Source organism: Corylus avellana, chromosome ca4 (assembly GCF_901000735.1).
Source record: "Corylus avellana chromosome ca4, CavTom2PMs-1.0".
NCBI classification, from domain to species: domain Eukaryota; kingdom Viridiplantae; phylum Streptophyta; class Magnoliopsida; order Fagales; family Betulaceae; genus Corylus; species Corylus avellana.
The window spans coordinates 1,250,153-1,276,294 of NC_081544.1; the positions used below are offsets into that span (position 1 = coordinate 1,250,153).

General features: G+C 35.4%; 4 protein-coding genes across 12 annotated transcripts in view; 2 read left to right on the top strand and 2 right to left on the bottom strand.

The window, feature by feature from the left end:
- LOC132177189 (uncharacterized) overlaps positions 1-551 on the top strand; it is a 2,960-nt gene extending 2,409 nt beyond the window's left edge. The window contains exon 4 of the mRNA XM_059589435.1: positions 535-551. Coding sequence (XP_059445418.1) covers positions 535-551 — 17 coding nt within the window. The remainder of the gene's footprint in view (positions 1-534) is intronic.
- Positions 552-1,615: 1,064 nt separating this feature from the next.
- LOC132177389 (MACPF domain-containing protein At4g24290) lies at positions 1,616-13,153 on the top strand. Of its 3 annotated transcripts, XR_009439751.1 has the most exons (9): positions 1,616-1,867; positions 2,518-2,820; positions 4,325-4,563; positions 6,223-6,424; positions 8,224-8,292; positions 8,414-8,600; positions 11,061-11,227; positions 11,672-12,492; positions 12,569-13,153. XR_009439751.1 is itself a non-coding variant. In XM_059589674.1 (8 exons), the coding sequence occupies exons 2-8, from the start codon at positions 2,560-2,562 to the stop codon at positions 12,362-12,364; spliced, it is 1,818 nt and encodes a 605-aa protein (XP_059445657.1). In that variant the 5' UTR covers positions 1,616-1,867; positions 2,518-2,559; the 3' UTR covers positions 12,365-13,153. The 3 variants fall into 3 exon arrangements, 2 of the variants coding, with proteins under 2 accessions (XP_059445657.1, XP_059445658.1); XM_059589674.1 differs by having other exon boundaries at positions 11,672-13,153; XM_059589675.1 differs by having other exon boundaries at positions 1,616-1,856; positions 11,672-13,153.
- Positions 13,154-14,534: 1,381 nt separating this feature from the next.
- LOC132180000 (uncharacterized) lies at positions 14,535-19,846 on the bottom strand. 7 transcript variants are annotated; one of them, XR_009440006.1, is made up of 6 exons: positions 19,759-19,846; positions 19,260-19,329; positions 18,520-18,651; positions 17,485-17,570; positions 15,626-16,096; positions 14,535-14,877 (listed from the first exon to the last, which is right to left on the bottom strand). XR_009440006.1 is itself a non-coding variant. In XM_059592837.1 (4 exons), the coding sequence occupies exons 3-4, from the start codon at positions 15,911-15,913 to the stop codon at positions 14,734-14,736; spliced, it is 432 nt and encodes a 143-aa protein (XP_059448820.1). In that variant the 5' UTR covers positions 15,914-16,096; positions 17,485-17,570; positions 19,759-19,827; the 3' UTR covers positions 14,535-14,733. The 7 variants fall into 7 exon arrangements, 3 of the variants coding, with proteins under 3 accessions (XP_059448820.1, XP_059448819.1, XP_059448817.1); XR_009440003.1 differs by lacking the exon at positions 19,759-19,846 and adding an exon at positions 19,446-19,714; XR_009440004.1 differs by lacking the exon at positions 19,260-19,329 and having other exon boundaries at positions 19,759-19,835.
- A 1,220-nt stretch (positions 19,847-21,066) lies between these two features.
- LOC132178824 (large ribosomal subunit protein uL3y) lies at positions 21,067-25,382 on the bottom strand. The gene is made up of 5 exons (XM_059591379.1): positions 25,276-25,382; positions 23,969-24,075; positions 23,081-23,191; positions 22,212-22,516; positions 21,067-21,938 (listed from the first exon to the last, which is right to left on the bottom strand). The coding sequence occupies exons 2-5, from the start codon at positions 24,051-24,053 to the stop codon at positions 21,270-21,272; spliced, it is 1,170 nt and encodes a 389-aa protein (XP_059447362.1). The 5' UTR covers positions 24,054-24,075; positions 25,276-25,382; the 3' UTR covers positions 21,067-21,269.
- Between the last annotated feature and the right edge of the window lie 760 nt (positions 25,383-26,142).

Genomic DNA, 26,142 nt, shown 5'->3' on the forward strand with positions numbered 1-26,142 from the left:
CTAATTTTTGCTTTCTTTTATAATTTTTTTTTTTTAAATAAAAAAATGTTTGAAGCAATAATATCTATTTTTGGTCATTCTTTTTTCTGGTATTTGGTATTTTTCTTAATAATAATGTCTTTTTTATTATTATTATGATGAAAAATACCATTTTTTATTTTATTTTTAAATACCAAAAAAAAAAAGAAGGACCAAAAAGTAGATATTATTGCTTCATAAATTTTTTATTTTATTTTATTTTTAAATTACAAAAGAATGCAAAAGTTTGACATTTGTTGAGTAAAATAGTTTAGCCTTTAACATTTCCATTTATTTTATTGATACGACAGTGTCAATTATTTTTGGATAAATTGGCACCGTCATGTGAATGGATAATAATCTTCTCTATTTCATGGTCATAATTAAAGTTATTGAATTTAACAATGTAAATGATGGTACGTAATTATAACCGTGTAATTGTACATAAGTTAGCGGAAGCTTGAAGTCATTTTGATGACGTTATAACCTTCATACCTTTTGGTTATGATTTTTCAGAGATGTATGCTCAGTGATGTAAGAGTTTTATGCTCGTGAAATTTCATCGATGGAAGTTTCATATTTTTCAAACAAAAAAAATTAAAAAAATTAAAATTGTTGATTATGTGCTAACATATTTATTATGTGACATTCTTTTTATATAGTTAGATAAACAATAATAAATATTGACGATAAAATAGCTACCCATCATTTCAACTATTAAATAAAAGTATAGTTTATGAGTAATGCATAAATACACAATAAAGTTCTCCTATTGCAATAGACTATAACTGCTTTATTACATTGTAATGCAACCGTTCATGTGAGAGCCTGTCTCAAACCATCCCAAACTCCGGTCCCGACTCCCAACAAAGCCAAATTGGTGAATACCATAAAGAACATGTTAGTTTGTGTTTGTGTCCTTTATTTTTTTTTTTTTTCAAACATATTGGTTTGTAATTGAACGGTAATTAAAAGTCATAATATAATGTCTTTAAGGAGTAGCTCAATCGATAGTGAACCATGTCTCATAAAGCGAAAATCATTAATTCGAATCATCTCTCTCTTCTCTTGTGAGGACATTAAAAAAAAAAAAAAAGTCATATACCAACTACCATTTATTTCCATTTTGCCAATATTAAGAAATATAATGTGAGTTGCTAAAAAAAACTTGGAAATTCACATTTTTGCATAAAAAAAATAAAATCAATAATTAAATTTATTGGATTGTCAATTCACTTTCATTTTCTAGCACTAATGTAAAAGAAAATGATTTTTATTTTTTCTCGATGTGGTTTTGTTATATTTTAGTATTTTTATTTTTATTTTTATTAATTCAACATTTACCATAAGTATTCATTATGAAAAAATCATGACATATAAAAAAGTAAATATATAACATTAATATTTTAGGAAAATGGTTGAATTGAATTACTCGATTCGTTGCCATAATGATAATAGCATATCATCTCCGTTGAAACTCGTACACCTTTGACTCTCTCTCACTCTCTCTCAGATGCCTCTCTTTTAAAGTCTCAGTCTCTGACGTGTCAAACAAAATCTTTCTCCTAAAATTCGGTCAAACCCAGTATTTACTGTCTCTCTCTTTCTCTCACACTCACTCACTCACGCGTGCTTTCCACACGTTTCTCTCTCTCTCTCTGAGATTAGGGTTTTTCTCTCTTAAAATCGTCTCGAAATTTCCAAGTCTCGAAGCTTCGCATCGCCATTCGTGTTGTTTCGGATCGAAGAGCTTCGTCTCGGGCCGAACTTTGTGCGAACTTTGTTGAATTTCCGAGTTCAGTGTTTGGAGCTGAGGATTTCCGAGAGAACAGATTGAGGTTGAAGAAATGTATGCAAATTTGCTGGAATTCTGAGCTTGATGCGCATATTTTGCTTGATTGTGTAAAAGAGTTTGGATCTGATTTGTGTGTGATAAATGTGTGAAATTTACTTAGTTTGAGCTGAATATGCGATTATTGAACTATGCGTAGAGCTTGATCTGCTCCATTTTGTAAGAATCGTATGAAATTTGCGTAATTTGAGCTGAATCTGGAAAGTTTGAGCTAGGTCTAGACTTTTGGATCTGCTTAAGGTGGGAAACTTGTCTGGAATTTGCATAACTTGAGCTGAATTTGAATGTTTTGAACTCTATGTGCAGTTTGGATGTACGCTACTGTTGAAAAATGTTTGACATTTTTTTTTTTTTTTAAAAAAAAAAATTTGAGCTGATATTTGAAGGTTGAACATCATCTAGAGTGTGGATCTGCTTCATTTGTGAAACTTGTATTAAATTTGCATAATTTGAGCTGAATTTGAATGCTTTTAAACTCTATGTGCAATTTGGATATGCTTTGTCGTGGAAAATAGTATGGCATTTGTGTAATTGTAGCTGAATATGCTTATTTGAGCTTTATATAGAATTTGGGTCCGCTTATTTGTGGAAAGTGTGCTAAAGTTTTTAATCGGAGCTAAGCGTGCGAGTTTTGAACTATTATGTAGAGTTTGCATCTGGTTTGGGTGAAGAAGAGTGATGATAGAGTAATGGCGCTAAAGCTTCCAGCTCCTGAAGCTGCTGAGATCGCAATTGGGGCAATTGGTTGCGGATACGATATATCAGAAGATCTAAGGCTCAAGTACTGTAAAGGTAATTCGAAAGATTCACGGTTGATTGAGATTGATGAAGACGGGGGTCGTGAGATTGTTTTGCCTGGTGGAATTTTGATCCCAGAAGTCTCCAAATCAATCAAATGTGATAAAGGGGAACGTACCCGGTTCAGGTCTGATGTCCTCTCTTTCCAACAGGTATTGTTTCCCTACCAATTTTTGACAATTTGGCATTGATTTTTGAACTAGTTGATTCATGATTTTGTTTACCTCCGTTCTCTGCTCTGTTGCTCATAATCTTGAAGCATATATACTCATAAAATCATGGCTAAAATACAATTTGGTTCTTAAGTTTATGTTTGTTGTCAACTTGGTCCTGGGGTTCTAATTGGAGCAATGTAAACCCTAAAGTTTCCGGTTATTGTTGATTCCACCCTTCCATTTATTCCCATCAATTTGGTACCACTAACTGTGATATGGATCGCATGATCGGAGAAAACAAAGTCGCATTGGTATACTCCCATATTTAGTTTAAAAAAATTGCAAAAGTTACATAAATTATTTAACAAAAGAGAGAAAGGGAGGATGACTTGATTTGGCAGAGCCATTTGACAAAAAAGTGCCTTTGAAGAGGAGTAAACCAAAAGATAATCCCCAAATCCCTTCTTCCTCTAAGCAGATCTCCTCCCTCTGTTTCTTTTCTCTCTCCACCCTCTCCTCTGTTCTTAAACCCACATCTCCCCTTTTTTTTTTTCTTTTTTTTTTCAATTTCTTTTTATTCTATTCAAGAAAAAAAGAAGTCTTGAAGTGGTGCTATTAGGCATAAGTGGGGGTATCCATCTGGTTCTCTAGGGTTGGCTCTTGGCTTCACGGTGAGAGCCCGTCAATGAGAAACAGTACTCCACACAAGCCATCAACACCCACACAAGTCGTTGCCTCCAAAATATCCAAGATTACTACTGCTCTGTCCAGATTTGAGAAGCTTGAAAACAAGCTCGGTAACCACAAGGACAAGTGCCAGGCTTTGTGAGAAGCTCTTGAGTTCTGTCAATTCAGTGTTTTTAGGTTGACCGTTGCTTGAATTTGAGGGTTTGTGCGATACAGGTTAAATATGTTCTACCATTTATTGAGAATTGTGGACAATTGTAGTTTGGATTATGGAGAATTGTGGTTCAGATTGGTGGAATTAAGGATTTACATTGTGGGTGTAATAGACTTTTTTCCTTGGTCACATGTTTCTAATAGATTGATTCTTAATTCTGAGAATTTTATTTTTAAATTCCATATATATATATTTTTTATTTTTAATTAACTTTATTCTGATCTGTATTTTTCAATATTCTTCTCCCTCTCCCTTTCTCCCTCCTTCCTATTCTTCCTTTTTCTGGCTAATTTATTTTGGTTTTTAATTGCTCAATTCGAATTAACTAGTCTTCCTTTCAACCGCAGTGCCAAATCCTGGCCTTATTACTGCTTGGTGATTCAGAGTGGTTGGGGTTTGGGATTCAATTTTTATTGAATAAGAAAATATTTTAATGAGGATTTTCGATTGCGCAATGTTTACTACAACAAGTATTCAGTTGTCTTAACAGAATGTTTCTGTATCTTTGTAATTTTGTATTTTTTTGACAACAAGAGTGATGAAGCAGAACAAATTTCTTATCAATTTTAGGGTGTCTTGACATTTTTCTCTCTTCTGCAGATGTCAGAGCAGTTCAATCAGGAAATAAATTTGAACGGCAAAATTCCTTCAGGCCTCTTCAATGCGATGTTCGAATTCTCAAGTTGTTGGCAGAAAGATGCAGCCAACACAAAGACCCTTGCTTTTGATGGGGTGTTCATCACGCTTTATACAGTTGCATTGGAGAAATCCCAGATGTTACTCCGTGATCATGTTAGGAAAGCTGTCCCGTCATCATGGGAACCTGATGCACTGGCAAGGTGAAATATAGAGTTTCTGTGAATGTGTTCTCAATCAAGAAATGACATTGCTGTTGCTCTGATGCCAGGCTCATTCTTGAAAGCCTTCTGTCTCCAAGTACTAGCATTTGATTTCTTGGTTATGCAGGAGGATGTTTATTGATTTAATGTATTGTTTCTTGTGATGCACATATATTCTTGTGTAGGAGTTTTATGAAATGGTCAAAGAAAAAGCAATGGATAGGAACCATCTTTCATGTGTGATTTCAATATATGGTGGTCAAATATTCTGAATTTGTTTTTGCGTGTGCACCTTCACCTTTGCATTGCTGTTAGCATAACTTGAGAAGGCCTTAATCCTACTTGCATTTTCTTACCAATGTCAAACCAGTTAAACAGATAAAATGTGTTGGCAATATATTTTCCTTTTTTAGGAGAACTTTCAATGAACTTACTCATTGTTTTCATTTCTAGCAATATGTTTTGCTTCTATGAACAATTTTAAACGCATATGTTTGTCCACCATTCATACATGCATATTAGTGCCAGATTTAGCCGTTCTCGCTCTCCTCTGTCCTATAACTATGAATGAATATTCACGAAGTGCAAAATTTTCATTAGTATCATGTTTAGTGGGAGATTATTGTACCATATTTCTGTCTCGAGTGATTACTGACATGTAATAAATTGATGGTTGGTTTTGGTTTAGTCTGAGTAACATGGAAGAACAAAGAAATTCTTCTTTTTGTGAATTTATGACATCTTGCATAGTTCTTTTAAAATAATAAGGGAAAAATCCACTTTACCTCCATGAAGTTTCAGGTTTTTTACAATTTGAACCCCAAAGTTTAAAAATTGGCAATGTACCCCCTAATGTTTCAAAAATTTTCAATTTAAACCTTCTGTTACTAATTTCCGTCCAATTTAACAGAAATTAGTAATGGAAGGTTTGAATTGAAAATTTTTGAAACATTAAGGGGGTACATTGCCAATTTTTAAACTTTGGGGTTCAAATTGAAAAACTCTTGAAACTTTAGGGGGGGTAAAGTGGATTTTCCCCTAATAAGAACCTATATGTTTATCCATAGATATAAAATTGCATGACCAACACATTATGGCAAGAACACACCAATGATGTCTGTTGTCTCAGAACTCTTCAAACATTTCTTTTGCTTGTAGGCCGACCATCCTGTTCAAAAGCCATCCAGACTAGTTTCTTTTTTATTTTATTCTTTAAATCTATTGCTGTCCTTTGCTTTTTTAAAATTTTACCGAGCTTTGATTTCCAGTGGAGAGAAAGAGCCCATTGAAAACTATCTATTCTGAAAAAAAACCCCTTCTGGGTTGTGTTTTGAAATTAAAGCGGTCAACATGTCGCTCTGGACTTTCTGAATTAGCATCCAGTGCAATACAAATTTATTCTTTTCCTTGTATCGATGCCCGGGTAGCCCATCCTACTAGGCTTGGCTACAGGTTGGTAACTATGGTAACATTTTCTGTGATAGTTGTTGCTTGCAAGCTAGAGGTTATACGAGTCATCAATTTGCTCTATCACCTTTCACCTCGGTTTTCATTAATACACAATATACTACTAATCTATGTTCATTTTTATTTGATCATATTGCACCATATATTAGAGTACAAACTGGATTGATTTTTTGAGATTTTTCATCATTCCAGGTTTATTGACACATTTGGTACCCATATTATTGTTGGTGTGAAAATGGGAGGGAGGGATGTAATATATGTGAAGCAGCAGCATTCATCAACTCTTCAACCTGCTGATGTACAGAAAAGATTGAAGGACATGGCAGATAAAAGGTTTTTAGATGCCAGTGGACAAAATGGCATGGCTTCTGAAAAAGTTTACCAGAATGAGAAGGTTTGTTATAAATTTGGCTATGCTAGTAAATTTTAATTTTTTAGAACTTTTATATTTGAGCGTTGTTTTGTGGTATCACTAAATCATTTATCTTCCTCAATCCTTATAATCTTATTCTTTGTGGTAGTTCTGGTTTGGGATTCTTGCTAACATTTATCTTGATAGTTTCTTTGATCTTAGATCTTCGTCTCTAAAGCCTAGCAACTTGGCAACAGCACCACAATAATTTAAATAACGTTTCTTTATTTTTTTCTTCTTCTAGAATCTCACAAGAAAACCTAACCCTAATGATTGTGGATATCATCCAACCATTGAACTGTCTATTTTAATTATTCTAATACCTACTTCATTTATTGATATATAAACATTACTTATCAAAAAAAAAATACCTACTTCATTTATTGGTAGCAAACCATCTTTAATGCAAACATGCTATTCTGTTCAAATTGCTCCCAGTTCCAACTATTGAAGATAATATGAATGACAGTCATGGAAGAAAGATAAGTTGCTGTATTTAAAGCAAGTTTCAGTTTTGGTAACTCAAAGCTTTCTGTGCAGGATTCAATTATTACATCGGATTGAGACAAGTTTTATATAGTTTTGAAGATCCTTATTAGGAGTCTAGGGTTAAAACAATTTGTAAATTGAGTCATTAGTTTATGAGTAATAGGAAACTTTTATGTGTAGTTGCAGATCTGAAATTTTATAAATTCCTGCATGTAATTTTATTTGTAGGGTTATATTCTTGATTATGTTGGTATAGATCTAGAATTTCTGTAGTATTAGGTGCCTTTTATTGGGTCTTGTAGGTATTTAGTTTACTAATCAAATTTAAAGTCCTAGTTCTAGTAGATTAAGGAAGAGTAAAAGATAGTTATAAAGTTGCAGGGACATGATTAACGGAATCATGGATGATTTGCCTTATTGAAGGCATGCTTGCCTAGATTGTTGTTCTTCTCGGCCACATTGTTACTGTTCATATCACTTTTCACACACCTGTTGAACAGTAAAAAGCAGCTCTCTTTTCTTCTCTCTTATTTTTTGGTGCGCTGTTACCATTCATGTTACTATAAGTACAGTCCCTGAACAACAAGAGAGTTCTCTCTTTACCTTCTTTCTCTCTTTAAACATACTCTTTCCCATAACACAATAACACTTGTGACCCAAAAACCCCAAACCTTTAGCCGCTAAAATTCACTCTTTTCAAACCCCAAGTCAAAGCCTCTCCTTACCATAACAAACTCCAAGATCATTACTTTTTCTAACATAAAACCCACCATAGGCTCATGTAGATGGATTTCTAAATCTGTCCTTCATCATAATAGCTTTTAAAAAGCTGTAAAAAGTTTTTTATAATCCCTTCAGAACAATGGGAAAAATTTGTACCTTTATCCTGGCTGTCAAGTAGTTAATGCAATCTCTCAATCTTGATCTGGGATTTGGTCAGTTTTGCTCTAATATTGTGCCAAGGATATCTGTATGCTGCCACATAGCCATATCCACCCCACCCCAACCACCCCCAGGTGGCCCTCCTCGTGCACAAACTCGCGCACAAATTGTGTATGTATAAGGTTATAACACTCATCTTCATAACTGGAGTTTGGTCCTTCTTGGTCTGTGCCCAATAGTCCTGTGGCTAGGCATTCTTTGTTATCTGACATTTTAAAATCTTCTAATGCTGATTTAAGTTGGCAATGTGGTCTCATTAGCTAACTACTTTTTAAGCCATTTGGGGGAATAAAATGCTTTGTTTGTAGACTTCTCCTTTAAGGTATCTCATCTAATAATTTTTATTTCAGTTTGAAATCAGGGAGCAGCGGCTGAGGTTCGCAGATACCAGTCCATCAAGTTCTTATTCGCACAAGGAGGTGTGTATTATTATATAATGCTCGACAGCCCGGTTGAAGAACTCTGCTAAATGGTTTAATAACAATATCTTTTTAATATTTTTTAAATTTGGATGTGTTTGTTGAATTAGTTTAATTGCAGGATATTTTAACTATTTACAAGAGGAGGGGTGGAAGTGATAATAAGCACCTATCTCATAATGAGTGGTTACAAACTGTCCAGTCTGAGCCTGATGTGATCTCAATGTCCTTCATCCCAATCACCTCTCTATTGATTGGAGTCCCAGGGAGTGGATTCTTGAGTCATGCCATCAATCTTTATTTACGATGTGAGCATGAGCCTCCTTATTTTTGCATATATATTTCATTTACTTTTGCATCAATCCTATTAAGAAATTTGGATCACCTTACTTCATGTCATTTCTCTACTATTTATGGCCTGTTGCTTCAGAGAAGCCTATGTTTACACAATGATAACTCACTCTTCGGACTTTCTTTTCTCTTTGACAAGCTGTTGCTCATATGAGATTGTTTAAGAAGTCTGTTAAATGACACACACCATTCTTGTTGAATCTACCCATTACTTTCCTCTGCCAATTCGAAACCTGGGTAATTTTCTATTTGGTTGCCGAAGTCTTGATTTGATAGTCTGGAGCCTAAGATACCTAACAAAGAATCCTCACCAAGTCATGTTCATCAATTGGCTGCTATGTAAACTAAGTTATAAACTGTCTTAAGTTTCTCCTTCAGAGGACCATAAATGCCATGTCTTACAAGGAGTTGTTTGTTGTTGCTTGGGGGTTGGGGGTTGGTCAAACTTGCTGCTTTCCCACTTTGTGATTTGAAGAGTAGAGTTCTTTTAGTTGACCATGTGGTCGGGATATAACATTAGGTCACTTGGTTGTGTTTTAAAGATTATTTATAAGCTAATTACCTCCATCACATGAATCATAACTTGTTTATGGTTTCTAGTGAAAATACTGATGTTCCTTATATTAATATATTACAATAAAACTGTTATATTTAAATTGAAACAAACATGCTACTAGGATGTTTTTCTGGTGTCAATATGTTCATAAAATAATTAAATGATACCACCATTCAGTCAAAGCCTCTTCTCTCCCCCAAATAAGAAATTGAACTTGAACATGGGAAAAAAAGAACTGGACAAAATGCAAGCAAGTCTATGTGAAAAAGAAAAGAGAAAAACTATACAAGGCCCTAAAACTGCTGCTTCTCACTCCTTAAAGTGGATGAAAATAACAACTATGTTGTTGTATGGTATAGTTCTTTACACAGAGTTTGCCATCTCATTATGCCGATTCAAGGACTCATCCATTCTCCATGATGTAGGAAGCAGATAGATCCAAAAATTGACAAATGATAGGATTGCTATGTGAAGATTTTAAAAGACTAGACCTTGCCCAACTAATAGCGATATCTGAGTTGCCGCGAACATGCTCACCATGATCTATGCTAGTGCCTCCATTTTGGTCTTGACCTTGATTCCATAAAGAACAGCCATGGAAATAAAGCTCTTTCAAGGGGTGTGGGGGAGGGGGATTTGCTCCAGAGAGTGGACAGTTTTTAAGGAAACTTAGCTGAAAGAATAGTACAACTGAATCACACATTGCTTCTCAGCAGCACTCCTTCATCTTGCTGGAGCCTAAGGGCAGGTAAGAGATGAATATGGTCCCATGAAGCCCTCCTCAAAAAAGTTAAAAGTAAAGAAAAATGAAGACTCATTGATTCTAACATTCACCATGAAGTTAGCTTAATAATTGCCATTGGCGAACATAACTGAAGAGTTTGCTCCTACCCCCTTTCCCAACCTATCAAAAAGAGTGGAGAAAATTCTGTAGGACCGAGTCAACCAATGCTGATTAATGCAATCCAACCTGTATTGAAACAAATAGAGCAAGCAATATATAAATAAATGATCAATGATATTGTAGCTCTTGTAGTTTTCTGCGCATAATACAAATCTGAGCACAAACCACAAAGATAGGCCTCTCAACCACCAGTATTCTGTTCCTACTTCAAACTTTGTAACGCAGCCAAAGCTTTGACCTTGTAAAGGCCTTTGGTCGTGAAAGACAGATTAAGCAGATGAAACTGAGAAATGGTGTCAATCTTGTTTATTTTATGCAGATGAAACTGAGAAATGGTGTCAATCTTGTTTATTTTATGTTCTTTCATGCCTTTTAGACTAAAATTAACGAGTTTATTTTATTTTTTATAAAACAAAAATTGGAGATTTATAATGACAATATGTGGAAAATAAGGAAGATTAAGGCTATTTGAAAAATTTAGAGGTGTACTTTTGCTATTGAATTTTGGCTCTCAAACAAATGTTCCTGAGGAGCATATTTGACTTGGATATATGAGTTTTCATTGCTTGAGCAATATATTGCTGGAGAAGTGCTCCAGAATGAATTATTATTCTTATTTTTTTTTTCTATGAAGGGGGGAAATTTTTTGACAGAGATTACATGTCAGAAGAATGTAATGATGACAGATGGTTTCTGCAACACCTTCAATTGAATGAGCAATTCGCTGCAGTTCTTGAAATAAATCAAATAAGAACTGTTCATTTTATATTTCCAATTAATACACACTAATACAATAAACAATAAATTCTGCCTGGCAACAGTATTAGGACAACTAAGAAAGCATTGTTCTTGGACCTTCTTTTCATATTCTTTGGTCTATTAGCGCAAAATATTTGAGATGATATCAGTTAGCCAACAATCTGTAAATTTTTTATCCTCTGGCTTCTGTTCTTGCAGATAAACCTCCAATTCAAGAGCTCCACCAATTTTTGGAATTTCAGCTGCCAAGGCAATGGGCACCTGTGTTCAGTGAACTTCCACTTGGTCCACAACGGAAGCAGCAAAGCTCTGCATCTTTGCAGTTTAGCTTAATGGGTCCAAGGCTTTATGTGAACACCACTCCGGTAAAGCTTCTTCTCTTGTCATTTTTGTTTTTCCATTAGATGCATTTGTAAGTGTTTTTATTTTTTTCTTCCTTTCTTTTGTCTAAGCACATTTAAAAGTTTGATTATAATGGTGTTATGCTCATAGGTTTCACGCTACCCATCTCCATTAACAGGGATGCACATCTGTCTCCCTATTCAAATTTCCACACATTTTGAGTTCAAGTTGTATATTAACCTTGAATCCAAGGAAAGTAACAAATCTGGATTGTTGTCTTGTTAGGTGGCAAAGTAGTTGGATATACTTATAGATAATCCACATTACTCTATGCTTGGTTAGAAACAAGACCTAGAATTCTTTAAAGGAAATTGGGCATAAAAGTTCTGACGATATGACAGGTATTCGGTATGCTTTTGTTATTTTCTGCTGAAACCGTAACTTGTTTTTTATTTATTTCATTGCAGGTTGATGTCGGCAAGAGGCCAGTGACTGGTCTCCGGCTTTATCTAGAAGGTAAAAGGAGTAACTGCTTGGCTATCCACTTGCAGCACCTCTCATCTCTTCCCAAAATCTTCCAACTTGAAGATGATCCGAGTCCGAGTGGCAACTTCCGCCAAGAGTCCGTTGATCATAAATACTATGAGAAAGTTCAATCGAAGTACTTTTCTCATGTCTGCACTGCTCCTGTGGAGTCTGACGACGATTTATCAATAGTAACTGGAGCCCAATTACAGGTTGAAAACCATGGATTGAAAAAGATTCTCTTCTTGAGACTCCGCTTCTCAACTGTTTTGGGAGCTGTAGTTGTGAAACATCCCGAGTGGGATGGATCTCCTGGGCTGGCCGCTAAATCTGGACTCATATCAACACTGATCAGCCATCATTTTACAACCGTTCAGAAGCCCCCTCCACGGCCAGCTGACGTGAACATAAACTCTGCCATTTACCCTGGAGGCCCTCCAGTGCCTATCCAAGCTCCTAAGCTTCTGAAGTTTGTTGATCCGACTGAAATGATGAGGGGCCCACAAGAAACTCCTGGTTATTGGGTTGTCTCAGGGGCTAGACTTCTTGTGGAGAAGGGCAGGATTTCTCTCCGGGTTAAGTATTCTTTGTTGACTGTAATGTTACCTGATGAAGAAGTGGTCGAGGATCCGTAATTGCGGAAAAAAGAAAAGATGTATTGAAACCAAAACCATCGATTGTGGGAAATAGATGAAGTCCAAGAGAAGGAAGAAGAAGAAAAGGAAAGTGGAGGGAGGGGCAGAGTGAGCTTGGAAGCCTAGAGGTGAGATTGTTGTTGTATCAATCTGTATTTTCCTTGAATTTTTCCACCTATGATGTGAGGTGTCCTTTCAATGTAGATTCATACTGCAATATGGCAGAGTGGCATAATATCACGCATGTACGGCTCAATTTTGAATCTTAGGTGTTGCAGAAGTTGGCAGCTTTGGTGTTGATTGGGTGTGTGCTAGCCCATGTTCGTGTAGATAGGGTTGTGAAAATGTGAACTAGCTAACATAGGCATTATCAATCTAGCTCAAGAGAAGGAAATCTCATTTTGAAGATAATTTTTTGGCTTCTCGGTCTGATCTCCGATTCCCAATTTCATAGGCCAATCTTTATAACAGAGAGGCGCGGGAGAGAGCTCATCCCGGGGTACTGTGGCAGCCTCATGGAGAGTGCTTGGTGGAAGAAAACTTGAAAAGACCAAAATGAAGAGCTTATTTGGCTGACTTTGCTGCGGTCTTAGGACTGGGATTCTTTGCAGTTTCCAACCATTCGGATAGGCAATTGAGAGCGGGTTCTGATGGGGCTGTGTGTCTAAGTAGGAGGATCTCATTTGGGGACTTTCTCATGCTAGGGTTGGATAGGATGTAATTCGATCAAACAAATTGCAGTCAATTTTGATTCTCTTATAAACCTCAGTAGGGTAAAAGGTCCTATAATTTGTTCAACCCATGCATGGTGCAATTACGTGAGGCTTAGGGATGGCAATTCATCTTCATGTATCAAGTTTGGGTCGTATCGTGTCAAAGCATTGATATAAGACTCTATATGTTAAACTTAACTCGACTCATTTAATTAAACGAGGTCAAATCCTTCAACGTTAACTCGTTAACTTCATGTTGTGTTGGGTTTGCATGTCTTTTCAAAAATTGTTAATCTTAAATTTCACCAATCGAATTTAGGTTGTGTTAAAACAATAATATATTTAATGAAATATATTAGACTCTTTAATCTTAATCTATTAATTTTTTGTCAAATTAGCGGGTTGTGTCAAAAATTATACGGGAAGACTAAGAAGCGGTGAGAACCTTTCTCTATAGTTGGATCTCCTCACCCCAAAGCATAGACAGGCGAAATGCCTTGAAGACTTCATCATGGTTTTGTTCACTTGCTCTGCCAATTGCCAAAAGATTAAGAGAGAGAGACTGCAAAGAAAGCTGGGTTGAGTCGAACAGAAATTTTGCAATTAAGCCCATCATGCTGCTCAAAGATAAGGATTAAAAATTTCACGAATTCTTTTATTTTAAAAAAAAAAAAAAATACACGAATCTTTTGGTTACGGAGTAGATTTCTTCAAATCGGTTCATATTAGATTTTACAATATACATCATTTAAAATTTTTAAATAATGTGGTACCATATACACTATAAAATAAATCATTTCCATTTCACATAGAGATAGATACTATTCCTAAAGGGACACAAAACTCCTTAAAACCCAAATAATATGCACTATGAAAATATTCACTAGTAGAAATAGAAACCATTTATCAAAGCACAATATCATTTACATTTTTGTTATGAACGTATGCAGGTCATCATTTTTTGTCATGGGCTCATACTTGATGTTTGGAGGCTGGCATACTTATGCAAACTACACAAAATGCACTTGCCACATCACCATAAACCATAAATTTTAGAGTAATGCTATATTCCATACATTTATCCCACTTTTATCCTATTATGTTGATTTGACAATCTAGTGGCCATATATATATATATATATATATATATATATTAGACCATGTTACGCTACCATAGTGGAATAAAAGTGGGATAAATATGTAATATATAACATTTCTCTAAATTTTATGGTATTGGAGGTTCGTTTGTAAAAGTTTGGTTATAAAAGGAAAGTAGTGTTATATTCACTACACTTTTATCTCACTTTGCTGATATGGTATTACCAATTAGTCCTTATTGAAAAAAAATATATATATCAATGACCGATTGACAGTGTCATATAAGCAAAGTAAGATAAAAAGTGTGGTTTCTAGTATTATTCGTAGAAGAAAGCAAACTAATGACACGACCCAAGAGATAGACGTGAGGAGAAAGATCTGACTTTACTAACACTCCTCACATGGTTTGCCAAACCCTAACAGGATAGTCAATTCCGGGGAAGAATATGTTTCCAGATACAATATCTAAACTTAGATAACTAATGAATCGATGAAAGTTGATCATTCTGTGAATATACATTGAGCCTTTGTGATGCTTCAGGGCAGGTATAATATACACTATGGAAGTACAAAATTATGTTCATGGGGAGGCCAATAAACCCCTTCCCTCGTGCAGGGGAGAGGAGCAGGTTGTGCAATGTAGGTGGGACAGTTCTGTCCTGGCATCAACACTGAGAAATCAGATGCATATGATGTTGTCACCTGAAACCAAAGTGACCAAATCATATTAGTTCAGAGAAATATACCAAGTACTAAATTTTGATGGGTTTCCTCTAACTCTAAGAGAATTACTTGTTAATTATCCCCATTGCATCACCTTCAATTCTTTGAAAAACGCAGCTACTCTACCCTGAGTAAAGATCGGCCCCATTTTTTCCACCGAGTTAAAACAATATGTCGATGTCTCTAATTATGCAGGTACCTTCATCATTTCAGTCTTGAAAAGGAAGCAGAGATGTGGACGGAGGTGAAAAAGAGTAAATTGGAAATTCTCTTTTCTTTGTCTGTGATCTGAGGTTTGCAGGAATCATGCATTATACTTTTACAAGAAACTGGTTTCTCTACAACAATCTCTAGTTCTAGGGAAAAAGTTTTGAGAGTAAGAAAATCTGTTTTCTGACAGATTTCGTTTGCCATTGTGTTTGTTTCTACAACAAAACTAGAAAAACAAGACAAGAGTCTTGATATGCACTTTAACTTGGTAGGTATCAAACAATGAGGGGGAACATAAAATATATGGATGACTAGTAGTTTGACTAGTAGTTTGATTAGACATAAGTACAGCTTAGGTTATTTGAGAACCTATCTAATTCAAGGATTATGTAGAAAATACTAAAAAATGCAGGTGACGTCAAAAAGACATTAAAACAAGATTTTACCGTGAAAGAAACCCAATATAAGATTACTTTGCATAAAAGTTACTCAAGAACACGATGGAATAGAGACTTACTGCTTGTCTGCCAAGTTTCTCTATTGCTCTGGATTCAGGAGAACCATTGGCCATATTTGCAGGTGAAGAATAAGAAGGACCTGGCCTGAACAGATGTTCAAATATGGCCATGATAAGAAACATTGATATCAAGATTGCTGTTGCAACAAAACCAAAAGAAATGGCATTCATGGATGTCCCAAAGTTTTTCCATGGAGCTTCCTGATTCACTCCTGTTTGAGATGGACTTGGGTCTGAACTTGTATATATGTTCCATGGGTTTGATCTTTCAGAACCAAAGTCAGTCATAGTCGTGCTGAACTGGATTTTCTTTTTCCTTCTGAAGGGGGACAAAGGGGGCAGGGAATACAGCAAAGGAACTAAATTGTTGTGACTTGTCTCTAGTACATGCTTGAAGCTAACTCAAACAAGGCTGAAACCGTTGATTCTTCGATAAAAGTACCTTTGCTCATTTGCAGATGGTTACTAGCCCTGAAAGAAATGATAAAAAGAAAGATATCAACATCTAACATATCACATATGCTGGACAGAATTGCAAATCAAGGAACAGAAGAACCTTGATACGTTCGTTAAGGGACCGCTTGGGTGTCCCAAGAAAATAAAACTTTCATATTAATTTATACATTTTTTTTAGTAAATAATTTATTATCTCTATCAGATGAGTAGGACAATTATGATGAATCATAATCACATATACAGGGAGGAACCCAATTCAGAAATAATTAGAAACCACTCAGAAGTTTAGTGAAACTGCATTTCCTATGAAATGAAATCCTCGGATTGAAGCAAATTATTGTTTTCCAATGTGTCCTGGACATGGTGATCTTTTTTAACATTTTAGTGACAGACTTTAACTAAATTTCATAAGACAGGTAAGATTCCTTAACGCTCTTCAAAGCTTTCTCTAATCATAAGATGGACACTGTAATCACACTAACTATGTTCTTGGCTCACTCGTTCCACTTGTGTTCCACATGGTGTCTCTATTCTTGACTCCCAGTACTCAAATGTAATATTAGCCACAGATTTATTGTAAGATTAGTGCAAAGAAATCTAAGTTTTGAAAGGTCTAAAGAAATCTAAATTTGTAGATGCATCAGTAGAACCTAGAAGGTTCTTCAGAACACAAAAGATGAAGAAACGAAAGCAGCAAGTTCTAATGGTCGGAAACCATCAAATAAACACATAAATTTTAAAAAATTCCACATTGTTTCTCATTACCAATAGATGCACAAAAGTCACCACAAATGTGTGAAAAATACATAGCTTACCATTCTAAAATAATTTTATATAAATTAAGTAAATGGCAAGATATATACTCATTTCAAATGCTTCAAGAAAAATAAAAAGGTCAAATTTGATGCACTTAATTAATCATTTCCAGGTGATATCAGCAATTGCTACTTATGAAGATTGGTGTCCACACTAGCAAAAACAAACAAACAAACGGAACATCTGCAGTTGCTAAAGAGTGAGTGAGGAGGTCATCAATAGGTCATATCTAATCTGATCAACTATACTGCTCGTATACGCCTACAACACATCCGGAAAGAATGGCATTCACCGCAAAATAGAAGTTGCAGAAGATCAGAAAAGGTTTAACTAATTCCAAATGAGATAATTACTTCAAACACTGCCATTTCCTCTTCTTGTCCCCAATGTGTTATTTTGTGATGCTATAAACAAGCAAGAATACAAATCCGGAACTAAGAAAGCAGAATATGAGGACCTAATTTAAAATTCCTCATAAGCAGGAACTAAAACAGCAAAAGCAGCTAGAGAAGAATATGATTGATTATATACCAAGAATTAGCAACAAGACCCTGGATGATACCACTCTTTTGGTGATGCAAACTAACCTGTTATTAGGAGCTAGAAAGCCTTCAATTTTGGTCCTGGGATATAAGAGTAGCCGTTACTTTAGTCTTCCAACTCTATAGGTTATCTGCCATGGAAGAACAAGACATCCACACTTGTCAATGCATTATTTAAAGAATGCAGCTCAACCCAGCTAGCTTTATACCCTTTATACCCAATAGAAAATGTAAAGACAAAGTTATATGATAATCTCAGTGGTACACTTTTCTTTTTGTGTTTTGATGTTCATGATCCTGATGCCTAACTTAATGAATACTATACCTTGTCTGAAGAAGCAAACTTAAAGATATCAAAAGAATGGGCCTTGCTGTCTAGGGAGCCAAAACAAGAGTGGCCTATCTGTGCTTTTGAAAGTTGTCAGCTTTAAGTGCTAAATTTCACTGAGGTGGCAATTTCTATCTCAAACCATCGACCCACATGAATCCATCCAATTCTTGGTAGGGACTAAGATATGTAATGATTTTTCAACCCGCTCCATTATAAAACAACATTTCTAAAGTAAACAAGAAAAACATTATTATATACATTATTGCTTTATTTTAAGGACAAATATGATTATAATTATCATTACCAAGAATTAATACATAATATGAGGGACTATGCACGGGTTACTCGGGCAAGATTAGGGCTACAACCTACAGGTCTATCTGATAGTATTAGACTATTAGTGCCTGGCCAATTCATATCCAACATATCCATTCCGATGTAATCATGAGAAAGGTGACAGTATCTCACATAATCTCATATAATCTACCACAAGAAAAAGAAGACCAAAGGAAGGAAAAAGCTGCAAAGTAATATTTAAGACTAAAATAATCTCAAAGGCTTCTGCAAGGTATGCTGGTGTATACATGTATAATTGCATATATAGAGTTTTTTGACATGGGCATTCAAGAGGTATTGAATCAATGCCTACACATATAACAAGAAGACAATCAAAGCAGCACCAGAAAGAAAATACAAAATAATTATAAGAGAGAGAGAGAGAGAGAGAGAGGGAGAATAATGTTGGACACCTTACAGCTATGCAGTACCAGAAAGCCATGATTCAAGAGAAGAAAGAAATGGGTCTGCAACAAAAAGAACGTGACTATAGAAAAGGGTCTGGTGTAGACCACATTTATTCCTCATATTCCTTTTAAAATTACCTGTTGAGAGGAACCCATAACTTTTGTCAGAAACACTAAAGCCAGTAGCTCTATTGTTTGAAAATTTTTCATTTCTGGCAAATTAACAATAAAAACCATACTACTGCCACTCTCTCTCTCTTACACACACTTAAGCCAGGCATCCCTTTACCACAAAAATTGGAGTATTTTAGAAAAGAAATGGGCAATAATTACAACACAAATGATTAAAAACACCCTATAGCGAGAGAGAGAGAGAGAGAGAGAGAGAGAGGGGCTCCTTGCCTAAATTGCATTGAGTAAGATTCTTTCGTCAACAAGACAATCACCATGTCTGAGAGAATGATATGAAAGCTCATTCTGAACTACCCAAAACAGTAGTTTTTAACAATTGAAGAAACATCATTTTCATCCAAAAAGCATCTCATGTGACAAAATCCATGTATTTCCTCTATCAATCAGATAATCAAGCTAGGAAATTTATAGCCTAAATATATATCAACACACTCTCAACTCTTTTCCTCCCCCCCACCCCCAAAAAAAAATAATAAATAAATTAATTAAAATTTTTTTTTAAAAAAAAATCAACAAAAATCCAAAGCCATAAGAGACGGAGAAAGAATTAAGACCCTTCCTTCACGGCGGCTTCACTCTTCAGCTACCCCTCAAACACAGAATAAAAAACAAATTCCTGTTTCACTGTAAAGGAGCATATAAGAACATGTTGTTCATGTAAGGTCTACATACAAGAAGAAGAATTACATATAAAAGAAATATGGACCCATATTTAATTTCAGTTTTTAGATAAAGAATACCCATTTCATGCAAAAGGGTCGCCTCAAAAAAGATGATTGTTCACCATTTCCATGTAAGACATTTTCTAAAAGAGAAGGGCCCCCATGACAAGAAAGCACACTAAAGAAGAGGTTGAAAATAGATTTGATTGAAGCATATGTTTGTTTCTCCTTTTCTTTTTTCAACCCAAGTCTCCACCTTAAGCAACCTTTTACTTTCCCAACCAATTTAGCAACCAAAATTCTCAAAGTTCCAAGCAAAAGAAAATGAGGTAGATGAGATTGCATGAAAGAAATGAACGGAAGTAATACTAAAAGTCCATGATTTAATTACCTCTTTATCACGCTCATGGCTTTGCCTTTTCTCTTTTGGCTCACTTGCCAGTGACCCACACTTTTTATGCATGTGCCCCCCCCTCTCTCTCTTTGCTGGAAGAAATGATGGCTATGGTTGAATAAAAGAAGCATGAAAAGTTTTGGATTTATTTAATTATTTGCCTCCTTTTTTTTTTCCTTCTTTTTTTGGCTTGGGTTGCATAGAAATATAATTAGAAGATATTGGTTGATTTAGTAATGATTATGTAAATTTTTAATTTCTTTGATGTAGATGATGCAGTCCATCAGATGGCCAAATTCAGTTAATGCATGCCTGCAAATAGAGTAGAGACCATCGGAGATTTGCCGGGAATTGCCTATTGAAAAACTCTTTAATGCTTAAGATAACAGAGGAAATAGTAAGAGAACTAGGCTATTCTCAAAATTTGTGTAGGAGAATAAACATAAGATTGTACTTGGAATGGAGAGCATTAATCGGTGGATTATGGCCTTAGCTAAGTCTCGTGCCAGATCAATGCTTAGTGGCAAGTTATGGACTTGACCAAATTCTATGCTTGAAATAGCGGGTGAAGCATTTATCCTCGGCACTATAATCCTAACATCCTTCAAGTAATCATTATGCTGAAGTGGTTGGTTAAACTAAGTTTTTCCTTCGGCACTACAATCCTGACATCCTTTTAAGTAATCATTATACTGAAATAGTTGGTTGAACTATTTAAGTTTTTCCTTCTAGTTGAGTCCTATATCATCCAATATAACTATCGTAAATTTGTAATTTCTCCGCTCCCAGCTCGTTTGAAAACGTAGTTACGTGTCTTCGCAAGTTCATGCGGTGTCACATTGATGCTGGCTTTTCTGTTTTGTGATGGATTATGGCGTGCTGATACCATTCGGATTTTAACATGTTGAAAAAGTAATATGATTAAATTCAGAATAAGTCATGTAGAATCCAAGAAAAAGCTTAAGACGACAAAGGTATCAGTACCATGTAACATCATCCTTTGTTTCTTTCCACCATGACCACAACCTAAGTAGAGAATAGAATCAAGAATCCCACTATAAACTGTCAGGTTTATACGTGGACTCCAATCAATGTCTTTAGCGTCTTTAACACACGAGAAAACTTCAACAATGTTAATGGGATTATCCGACACACAATCGATTACCTGCTGGCCCAAAAGACCCAAACAAAAGAACAAGGAAGCCACCCAAAGAGAACCTAAGGATCCTTCTTTTACACTAAATGCGAAAAAACATAATATAAAATATCCTATTCTCCTCATCAGATTAATAGGACAATTATGCCTAATACGACAAAACAAACTTGATTGCAGAACATATAGATCAATGTCCATAACATAAAATATAGCCATTTCGGTGACAAATACAAAATCCCAGTCAGTCATAATCCAATGTAGATAAAATTAAAAAAAAAAAAACAAAATTGAATTCAAATAAAAGATGTGGGATAAAGACTGCAGAAATTCAGGAACTCTGAAAAATGGATAATCAAGCCTTGACCCGCCCAAAGAACTTGGCCTTCTCCTGCATTGTCTGGAATCGACCATGCCCAAATTTGGAGGATGTATCGATGAACTTGAGCTTAATCTCCTCCATGGCAACCCTTGATGTCTGCTTCAAGAGTGACTGCCTTAAGGTCACCACACGCTTCTTGGGGCCAACACAGCAGCCCTTCATTAGAAGATAATCCTCCTTCACCACACCGTAGTGGGGGAACCCTCCCATTGGAGTAATTTCCTTCTCGGTCCTGTCAAACTCAGTCATGGCAGAGTGAGACTCTTGGCCAGCCTTCCCAAGCCTGTAAATTTTCTTGTTCATCTCTGTGCGGTGATGGTAACCATTCTGCCCAGCTCTGGCAACTGTAAAAGAAACTCTAGCAGGATGCCAGGCACCGATACAAGCAACTTTGCGAAGCCCACGGTGGGTCTTACGGGGTAGACGGGTGACACCCCAACGGGTCACAACACCCTCATACCCCTTACCCTTGGTCACCCCAATTATGTCGATCATCTCATCCTTCTGGAAGACAGCATCGACAGGAATTTGCTTCTCAAAGAACCCGTACGCAAAGTCCACCTTCTGGGCAACAGTTCCGCCATTCACTTGAATCTCCATCAAATGAGCTTTCTTCTGCTTCAGTCCCTTCATTTTTCTTATCTACAAGATCACACCAATAAAGAGATGCCAGCATTAGATATAGATGTGAGAACACAAAGTGGAGACGAGATCAAGATGTGCAGTGACAACTGTGAAACTCAAGGGAAAAAAGATCCATAGCAATTTAGCTTCACGAATCAAGAGGAAGATAACTATCCACTCATTTAAATCCAGAAACAAAGCCAACAGATAAATAGGAGCAAATCATTTCTGGGTAAGGTAACCATCTGCAAATTAAATGTATGGGGAAAAGATGGACAAAAAATAAAATACCTGTGTATGGGCCAAAACACGAATCACAGTGCAGTACTTCTTCATTTTCTCCAACTGTGACTGAATGTCCTTTTTCCCATCTTCAGTTTCATACTTCTTGGAATACTTGGTGAAAGCCTTCTTCTTGGACTTGCACCAGTTCTTGTAGAATCTCCTCTTCACCTCCTCGCTAAGATGCTGGGCCCAAACAGTGTTCAGCGAACGAAGACCACGTGGGGTTTTGACATAACCAACAACACCAACTACAACCATCGGTGGTGTTTCTATGATAGTTACTGCTTCACATGTTTCCTTCTTGTGTAGCTCTGTAAAGTAAGGCACTCATGAATAGGGAATACAGCATGAACAAAAATAATCTATTGCCACAGTTTATTAACTTTGTTTTAGCAATTCAGTTTGACGTTTTGAAATTTTGGAGATACATTTATAAATGATATGCAGAACAGAGTTTATAAGGAAATTCAAAAGAAAGATAAACAAGAAAAGGAGTATTCAATTTTTTTCTTGCAAAAGAAGAAAACAGCAGTGAGCTATAAATATAATACAAGTGAACCGATAATGAAACTGATAAGAACAGTAAATAAAAAAATATGGAATTATTTCAAATAAATTAGATGAATTTAAGCAGTGTTATCAACAAGTTGCACATTTCCCACATATATGAAATATTGTCTACCAACTTAACTACAGTAAAAAAAATGACAATTACAATTTCAAACCATTCACAATACTACAAAACCGAGTCAAGAAAGATAAATTCTGTCATGATTTGCATTTAAAATAGTCCTACTATTAAAATGTCTGTAAAAGAACACACAAGCCCACATTCTATTCTGTTAGAATCCAACATAACAAACGCATAAACTCACTTGATCCAGGTTTTTCAACTTCTCTAACAATATGAGTCATTCCTGCTTTGTACCCTAAAAAAGCAGTCAATCTGCAGGGTTTGGTTGCATCATCTTTGGGGAACGCCTTCACTGCAAAAATCAAAGGAGATATCAATTATTAGAAACCAGATACCTTGAAATAAATAACACAGCATAAACCAGGAATGTTTGTGAACAGTCAAGGTCCGCAAAAACAGTAATTGAAAATGTTAGACCATAATAGATACAACTTTTTGGTTTTAGGCAATTCCACACTGCTTATACAACATAAACTACCATAAACCCAAAGAGATTTGCAACACATCGGAAAATTGGGTACAAGACCATGCACCAGAAATTGTAATTTCACCGTGTCTAGAGCCACAACAAAATAAAACGCAAGCCTCCTGTTATGGGTTTACAAGTGTTAATAAAATATATTCCCAAGGCATCAAGGCAGGGAAGCATATTTACAAACATTTTGTGACAAGAAATATTTACCACACTGAAGTCACCAATATTAAAATAAATGTGCAATAATATCTATACATAGAATTGCATACAACTTATCTAATTCACTAAGTGCATTGAAACTCATTAATACAAAGAAACGAATGACAACAAATCTGCAGCAGAACTGATTCACAAATATAAATGCAAAGTAGTCCAAAAATTAATTTGCAGCATTAAATACAGTGACTGGTATATCATAACCAAATCCCCAAATCTCCAATGAATCCATTTAGCACAACAGAGACAACTGGCAGGAAAAAAAAAAAAAAAACCCACAACATTTTAACAACAAACAACCTCAAAAGACCAAAAGTGTAAGAATGGAATAATGCATCATGTGGGTGCAAATTATATATCTTAGAAAGCAAAAGAGACCTTTTCCCTTGTGGCGGGCTGCTCTTTTTCTTGGGAGAAATCCCAGTGAACCATGCCTTGGATGTTCAAACTTGCGATGAGACATGATTTCTTCTTGCAAGTACTATCTGCAAAGCTAGCTAAACTCAATATGTGGTATCTCAACAAAAAAAAAAATCAATATATCAATTCAGGACAAATTCATACAAAGAAGTAAAGTTTCTGAAGCTCTACTACAACTAAAAAGGGATACATTCTCACCTATTAAAAGTCAAAGAGCATTTTCTATCTAGAAAAATTACAAAGTTAAAAAAAAATATGATTAGGTAATACTATTTAGTACTTGAAATAAATTTTTGTTCATCATTGCAGGGAAAACATATAAATTAGTTATATTCCCTATACATGCAAACACGTGATATCGGCACCAGCTCCAGCACATGAGTAGGAAAACTCCCCAACCAAAGGCCTATGGCATTGAATTATGCCAATTCTCGGGCTCATTGGTGTTCCTTTCCAAATACCCAGTACAGGGTTTTTGGGAAAAAGAGCCCCTTTGAGACTCCAGCCTTGATTACTCATACATCTTTTAGGGGTAGTAATTCCATTCATCACATGGAGATAGGCAATATCAAAATGCTCACAACGTCAAGGGCACACAAAAATAAATGCAAAAGAACCGACAAACCTAATTAAGTAAAGCACAAAAAGAATAATCTTATAAAACATCAAAGCCAAAAGAATTTACATAGAAATTCAAATCCAACTCTACATAATAAATTCTTGTTTTGTTTGCATGGATGACTTCATGTAAATATACATGCACATATGCGTATATACATAAATCAATATACACGTATTCACATATATGTCAATGACGATTCATTTACTCGTTAAAGATAATAAAAGCAGCAAACTTCAACTAACGATTCTAAACATTTTCTTCAAACAAGTGCAAGTCTCAATAAATCTTCTTCTAAAGAATGAGATTTACGTTTGAGAAATATCGATGCAGCAGTATTAGATTCACAGAACTCACAACATGTAAAAACGAAGCGAAAATGTCAAAAAAATTTGAACTTTCATAGAGTCAAGCAACATACGAAGGAAACTCAAAAGTCACAAAAATATCTGCACAGATCTAAACTCACAACATTAAAAAAAAAAAAAAAAAAAAAAAAAAGAAGCGAAAAATGCTTAAATTTTACTTTCTCGGAATCCAAACAGCATACGAAGAAAAATTTAAAAGCTACGATAAGATCAGCACGTATATATTCATATCAAACAAAATCGGAACGTGTATAGATCGAAGAATCGAACGATGTTACCTCGAGATCGAGAGAAGCTAAGAGCCGCACTTCTTTAGCTCTGATACGGAAATGCGAGGGTTTAGAGCTACGGCTTTTATAGTGGCCTCGATAAGCAGTGAACGGCTACGATTGGCTTCTGACTGTTTATGTTATCCGTTGGATCATTCCGTATGACTTAGGGTTTTGTATCGTTTGGGTCGAGCCGTCGAGCTAGCTATCGATTCTTTCTATCTTTCTTTCTTTCTTTCCGTATCAAATTTATAAAAAAAATTTGAAAATTTTCTCAAATATTTTTTTTTCTCTTTCTACATATATATATATATATATATATTTATTTTAAGAAATGTTTTTCTACAATCTAACATCCATCTTGTGTAACCTCAACGGTTGGTCCAAGTGGTGGAAGCTTCGGGCACATTATTGGGGTTTATTTTGTAAAAGTGGGTCTGAAGGGCCTTACCTTAGAAAAGTTCTCCGACATTAAAAAAAAAAATCATCTCGTGTATATTTTCATTAAGATGGCAAGGCATGCTTTATTCAACCGAAATGCTTCCGCTCTATCTTCTTCATTTTATATATTTCTACAATAATAAAATGTAGTAGTTTTTAAGGTTATAAAAATTTGAGTTAATAAAATATTAAATATTAATTGGCAACTTCTCAACTATTTTAATTTGAAAATAATTAATGAGATTTCAAGAAATCTATATTGTATAATACCCTCAAATTTATAAAACATTAAAACATAAATGATAGTTTATGTGATAAAAATAAATTCAAATTATCAAGCCCATGGGCCGCTGGGATGAAGTTAGTTCAAACAGGGCCGAAACAACGAAAAATCAAAATGTGACTTTCATAGGTGTGGGCTAAACCCGGTTCCAC